Here is a 7520-nt window from a genome sequence, read left to right as displayed (position 1 = left end):
GTGTGTGTGTGTGTGTGTGTGTGTGTGTGTGTGTGTGTGTGTGTGTGTGTGTGTGTGTGTATTGTATATATATATATATATATATATATTATTGGATACAAAATTATATGTCTAAACAAATAGTTGTGTAGGGTTGTATATAAACTTGCAGTAGGCCTATATGGTAGATAACCTATTTATTGTGAATAAAGCTGTTCCCTACGCTACAATATGACAAAGCATCTCATGTGGCATCAGGAGTCAGGACTGCAAAGAAGATTAGTTGTAACAGTAAGCAGACATAGACTATGTCTGCTTACAACTAATCTTCTCCCAATGGCCCATAGTTGACCTCTAGTTGACAGGCCAATGGTGGAAAAAGTATTTTTTTCTTCAGTAAAAGTATCAATACTGCAATTTAGATTAAAGGTTTTAAAACTTGATAGCTTAAAACCACTGGTCATACATTCTATTGTAGAGGGATAAAAATCACACCAATATGTGAAGTGAGCGGTGCTATTTGTGAGTTCATTTCATTAAGCGTCCCACGAAGCTTGGCCTATGTGGGATGGAAAGGGACATACAGTACATAAAGACGCAGGACATACCAACGTACGTACATATACAGACAAAGTCTGTCACAGTTTGATCGCAGGTTTTAGTAGGCTACTTATTACAATATTTACCTGTTCGATTGGTCTACACATTCTTTGAAAATAATTACAGAAGAGTATTTTTTGTGTTTTGTGTGTTGGGGGAGCATGCACTCAGATAGCAGATTCCCTCCCTTCCACCCCACACTAGCATAAAGTACACTAAAATATAGGCCTAAAGTAATAAAATAAATATTTTGTGGACAATCAATATTCCAGAAGACCATACTGAGGCTACATACTAGACAACTGAATTTAAATTTGAAAGACATGCTTAATTATGCTGAATTATGTTAAAACTTGAATTTTGTAGACATGACATATTGTGTTACAATAGGCTATTTGACTTATAAAACAGTCCACTTCAATGCACTTAATTAGCCTTGTAATATATATCTTGCCAGCTGCATGATATGCACAACCATAGGTAACTGGAAACACATAGGTCTATTATATATCACATGGCTGACTGTTTCACAAATCATAATTATAAACATTTAATTACCATTTAAGGACTGTACTCAAAGTATTGTATTGAATATACTGTACTCATTTATAACCATTCCTACATCTGGCTTTGTCTGTTTGTCCCGTGTCTGTCCGGACTGTCATTGGCATTGGTATCTGTATGGCCAGGGTCACATTGGCCAAGCTTCGCGGGATGCTTAATAAAATTAATCCATAAATAGCACCCCTCACAGGCTGGATTGAGATTGATTCGCCACAGGCTATATGTTGCCCATGTGGGGATTAGAGGTTTTGTTTGTTTGTTTGTTTGTTTGTTTGGAGAAGCATGATGTATTATGGGTTTTAAAATCTGTTACTATGAAGAGAATATCTTAGTATTGAAACTGTCTGACATGAATGTTAAAAAGTTGTAAGAAATTAGGAAATTCAAATTACAATTAGAACACACTCCATGCTTTCGAAACATATAGCACATAAGGACCGCCATAAAAGTATGATTGGGGTATTGTTTGGTTGTATTTATAAGGCATTGTCCAACTATACAAAAAAAAGGAATCTCACAACTCCCATGCACTACAATGGCATCAACACCAACACCATATAATGTTTTTGTCATTTCTACCAAACAGGGGCTCAAGCAAAACAACAATTTATAAATGTATTTAAAAATGGAGGCTGTCTAGTTTTTCTTTGTTTTTCTTTAATTTTGTTTCTCCTTTTTACCGACAATTTTTGCGACCACACCTTTTACCTTTGCTGCATTCACATTTCTATCACAAGTGAACAGAACTACAGTATAATACGTCTCATAATCTCTATAGAAACGTGTGGAGTCGTCACAGTCTGTGTCATTGTAAGGGGAGAAATTGCGGTGTAGGTGCGGAGCTTTGGTGTATGGTGGACCGTGGTGGTGGTGTGTGTGGTGTGCGTGCACGCGCATGTACATGTGTTCAATCATTGTCCTCGTACTCTTTGCTGCCCTTCATGTCGTTGTCCTCCAGCTCTTCACCCTCTTCGTCCGTCTCTGGTATGTCCCACTGGGGCTCGTTGTCTGGCACGGCCTTGGCCTTGTGGACCTCCAGCTTCAGTGGTTTGATTTGGTCCAGTCCCATGTAGGAGTCGGACCGCAGGACAACAGAATACTGATAGTTTCCTGTTTTGGGCGGGGCCAGGAACTGCAGCTCCACCTCCTCTGTGTCTTGGAGTGTACAGACATGGTGGGGTATGGAGACCAGGGTCTGCTCCTGGCAGTCAGCAATGTACAGCCACCACCACTCTTGCTTCTCTTCTGGGAAGCAGAGGCTGTAGACTGCGTGGGTGACCTTGGACTTGGTGTCCAGCAGAGCGCGCTTCCGCCTCTGGATGCTCTGCTGCAAAGCCTCCCACTCCTCTCCTTCGTCACCTGCCATCTTGTCCACCTCAGTGTTTCTCTGTTTGTTGCTCTCCTCGTCCCTCTCACTGGGAGAGTCTTTGTTGGCCTCGCCCTCATCTGAAGCCTCCTCATTGTCCACCTTCAATCCACTAACATCTCGCACTACCACCACCTTATTTCCTGCCATGTTGCCATTGGCCTGCTTGGCCTTAGAGGCCGGTGCGGGAGTACTCTTCTTCATGGGCTGTTTCGTCTTTTTGGACTTGTTCTTTTTGTCCTTCTGCCCAACTTTTGTCTTGTTCTTGTTTAAGTCTGCCTGCCCATCGTCTATGTCGGCGACCTCTTCTCCTGGGCAACACTTTGCCTCCTGGTCTTGCTCAAACATATCTGCCATTTTCCTTCTGGTCAAAGTGACAGTGACTGTGACAACAGAGCCAGCTGTGATGTTATTGCTGTCTTCATCATCAAGGACCTGCAGCTTGGTTTCCATGGTGAGATGCGGGAAGCTCCCCAGGACAGCCATGACCTCATCGTATTCCTCCTCTCCCAGGAAGCGCAGCATGCTGCGTCTGTTGGCGTGTCTCAGACCCACCAGGTCTTGCAGTGTCTGCACCTTATACTTCTTGGAGACGCAAAAGCGGAGGTGCTCCTCCTCAATGTGGGGCAACTGGAGCAGAGGTGACTTGGTCTCTTGCAGACCCTGTACTATCATCTGAGACAGCTTCATGAAATTCTCAATGGACACCAGCCAGGGTGATTTGACACCTAGGCGACTGGCCATGGCGTTAAGTCGAGAGCCCCCAATGACCATCTCCTGAAGGAGCGCTGGGCACTTCCTTACCACAAACCTTTGGTCTTCGTCTAAGTCCTCAGACACCTTCATACGTGCCAGGTGGGCCAGTACCAGGACCCTGGCCTTCAGGCTGTATGGGCAATAGAACGGAGGCTCCTTTTTCTTAACATCAAGGTTCCCCAACTTACGCATCAACTCTGGCACTTCGGTGTTGTCTGTTGGTCTTATTGTGGCTTCTGAATGGTTCGGGTCAAACTCACAGGCTGCCGTCAGCACCATGGCTAGCCGCTTCAGGTTCATGTTGGGTGTCTTGTACATGAAGTGCATGAAGAGCTGAGTGGTGTTGATCAGGATGTCTCCGTTGTAGCAGATTGAGCGGTACCACCATTGTCCCACAATAGCCGGAATGATGATCACGAATGCTAGTCCATATCCCAGCAGCACCAGCATACTGTTGTTCTTGTCCACAATCCAAGCGGGCAGGGCAATGCCAAAACGGATCTGTCCTGGACCATCTGGATTGCCATACCGTTCCCAGTTCTGTCTTGATTGTGCATCAGTCAGAGCAGCGTAGGCCCTGGCAATCTCTATGAAGCTGGCCTCATCACCACCTTTGTCAGGGTGGTACTTCAGTGAGAGCATGTGGTATGCCTTCTTAATCTCTAACAGCGATGAACCCTGTCCCAGGTTGAGGACATCATATGGATTATACGGCTGGTGGCGCTCTCCATCTAGTGTAGACACCTTGTAGGCTAGCAGCAAAAACACAAGCCAGCCAAATAACAAGGCTGCTTTCTTTAGCCTAGGAACGATGCTCTGCTGTGTCTTCAGCCTGAGTTGGTACCACAGACACCTGCCATGGACCCTGCTCAGGCTCTTCAGGTACAGTTGTTCGGCGTCCTGATCTCGGGGCCAGAGGTAATATGTGGCTGGGACCACAATAAGTCCAACAAGCGAGGCTAGGAAATAGTAATATATATTGCCACTGTCATCATATTGGAACTGTTGTCCTGCCATTTCTTAACTGCGCTCAGGTCCCCTTCTCCACCACTGTGCTCCGCCTATGAAACCCACTGTGTTATATGACTGGACAGACGGTCAGTATAGACACTGGTGATGATATCATTATCACTTGAGATGTCACGATGACATCACAACTGATAACCAAACAGATTGTCAGTGGACACTGAACAGTGGACACTGGTGATGATATCATTATCATTGTCATGATGACATCGCAAGTGATGCTGACAGATGAAACCACACTATGTGAAAGTGAGGCATTCATATCAAACAGGCCTGGTCTCCACCAGGCTGAAGGCAGAGGGCGGATTATTTATGTTTTTGTCCTTGTCTTTGTGTTGTCTGTTTGTCTGTCCAGGGACGGTTCTTAAGACCATTACTGTTATGTTCTAATAACATGGGTCACACTGTGATACATGGGGTATGCTGTGCGTTGCTATACTGTAGTGGTTACGGTACCCTTAAGAGATCGATCCCAATTGGGAGATGGGAACGCTGACGTTACGTGAAGAGCACTCACTGAGACAAGGAAGTTGTTATTTGTGACATGTGAGACTGAAGTAAAGACACTTCGACACTAACTCTGGGGGAGCCCGGGATTGAACTGGGACCCTTCGGGAACCCTCCGTGTTCTAAGACGCCCACTCTACCCCTGAGCCACTGCCTCCCAAGCTGTAGCAGTCTATTTTGGAGAGCTACCTTTACATTCTGCCAGCTGTCCAAGAACTAAATCCCTCAATATTTATTTCAGACTATTATCCACAATGTGTCAATGTGTCACATCTAATCTAACTATTAATTTACCGAACAATCTAATCTATATAACTATTCATTTACCAAATGTCTGTCTGTCTGTCTGTCTGTCTGTCTGTCTGTCTGTCTGTCTGTCTGTCTGTCTGACCCACTGTCTGACTGACTGTCTGTACTCTGACGTCATAGTACTGACGTCACAGACTGGCCCTGGACACAGAACACCATATATGGGCATACAAGACAGCCAGCAGACAGAGATAAGAGATCTCCATATAATTTATGGGCATGAAAGGGACACAGACAGACGGACGGACGGACGGACGGACGGACGGACGGACGGACGGACGGACGGACGGACGGACGGACGGACGGATACAACATGGATTGCACGACTGGATGTCAATGGTGACTATTCTGCCCAACGGGCACCAGTCTAGTAGTGTAACATTAAGATTAATTGAGTTCAGTTTCACAGGTGAGGATATTATGTCCTTGGTTAGGTAAAGTTTTGTGCATGCAGGTTTGTTTTTTCACAGAAATACAGGGATGTGGTTCAGTGGATGGAACCTTGCCAAACCCTCAAAGTAGGTCTAGATACTGTATGGTTTCCCTTGCAAGTGCAGCTGACAACAAGCTACTCAAAACAAGGCACTTCACAGCGTACTTTTGTCACAAAATAAAATAGGGCTTGGTATTAGCTTCAGCTCAAAATGAGGCAGGTCCTGACTTTTAGACAATGTATTTTTAATCACATGCTATTTGTACACGGTTCCAGTTTGTTTACAATATACAGTAGATACATTGAATTTGTTGTGAACATTTTCAAGTTGCCTGTCCCCTCCCTCATTGGCCAATTTGTCAAAACGACTTTTTAAATTGTGTCTCAGTGTGCATTGGAAAAAATTGCAGCTACAGACTAGTTGCATAGTTTTTCTCATGAATTTAATTTCTTTTTTCTCAAGAAATTTGAACGCTTTAGGCAGCCATGATAAAGTTTTTTGATAAAGGCATCCATCTGAGAGATGTCTTCATTGTCTTGAGCGGTTTCGGCCACTAGATGTCAGTGTTGTTAGGGATGGGGGATCTGGTCACAATCGGTCTCCCATTAGCAGTTTTATTATGGACCATAATAGAAAATATTCTCTTTTTAAGTTGATACAACTTTAATCGTTTTGAGCTGTGGAGCATTTAAAAATCTGTTAAATATTTTAATTTATTACTCCTATAACTAGTGATATAGGCTATACACAGTACATTAAAGCCTAATTGATTTATTGTTTCCTCAGTTTCCCAGTGACAAAATTCACTCCTTGAGTTCCTGCTTCACAGCTTTACACATTTAATGGTCTAATTTATGCCTAAGCCATTTTAAACTGTACATAAATGCCACATTATTTGTAAATAATTGTTCAACATATCTAGATTTCTATTTCTATTGGCCATTTCTCCTGCTGAAAACGAACAAAACACACTATAGTCCATAAAGTGAAAAGAAATCAAACAATGACGATAACATTATATTCTATATATGTCATATAGTTCTTCCTGTTTTCTGAATAAGGGATATGTGTTTCCATATTCCATAGGCTATTTTCACTTTGAGTTCTTCAAATTTTGGGGTTTAGTTTTGTTTACTGCACTACGAGCAAAATTATATTTGTATAATTATATACAAATTATAAATGAATACAGAAGCACACATAATCTATTCCTACATTTATATTTTAAAAAGCAATTGCATGAAGTTGTAATCACTTTCTCTAAAAGGAGAAAACAACTATTGCAATTGAACCCGGCATGCCGATATCGCTCGCTGCTATAAATAGTTTTTGCCTTCATACGACAAATAAATCAGACTTTAAAAGCTGAACTGCTGCATTTTTTTTGCTGAGAATCAGCTTTCTTCCTGCCCGCCTGCCTGCCTGCCTGCCTGCCTGCCTGCCTGCCTGCCTGCCTGTGTGCCTGCCTGCCTGTCTGCCTGCCTGTGTGCCTGCCTGCCTGCCTGCCTGTCTGCCTGCCTGCCTACATGCCAGCGCAAATGGACAGGTGGTCCCATCTAATTATGGATTAAAGCCTAAATACTTTAATATTATCCTTCAATGCATACAGTATAGCCTGTTCTTTCCATCTATGTCTCATGATTGGTTAATCAGATTTTGTCCCCCTCAGCTCAAACCCATTTTATAGGCTGTGTCATTAGGATGACATATAGGCTATAGGCCCATATTAGGCCCCTATTATGGGCATAGCCTCTACTACTTCTTTGATGGATTTAATGTTTATCAAGAACAACTGAAACCAACCACACTGGAGAGAGCAATTAACTATATTTAATATGTGCAATTAAATTGATTTAAACATAGATACAATTATAAAACAGATCACATCATGGGGCTGAGAAGAACAGATATGGCTACACCATTCTCCACCAATATCCGCAGCTTGATGTCATTAAACGCATTCAATTTCCTGATGAGCG

General features: G+C 43.0%; 1 protein-coding gene across 1 annotated transcript; it reads right to left on the bottom strand.

Annotated features, from left to right (window-relative positions):
- Positions 1-2050: 2050 nt before the first annotated feature.
- Positions 2051-4282, bottom strand: LOC308304802 (translocation protein SEC63 homolog; the record flags this gene model as incomplete). Its single annotated transcript, XM_080749432.1, has 1 exon — positions 2051-4282. One exon carries the CDS (start codon positions 4280-4282, stop codon positions 2051-2053), a length of 2232 nt encoding a protein of 743 aa, XP_080605558.1.
- Positions 4283-7520: the final 3238 nt, after the last annotated feature.

This window comes from Nannobrachium achirus (assembly GCF_963921795.1).
Source record: "Nannobrachium achirus genome assembly, chromosome: 19".
Taxonomy (NCBI): Eukaryota; Metazoa; Chordata; class Actinopteri; order Myctophiformes; family Myctophidae; genus Nannobrachium; species Nannobrachium achirus.
The sequence above is the reverse complement of the archived record's forward strand: the minus strand, read 5'-3'. Positions and strand labels throughout refer to the sequence as shown.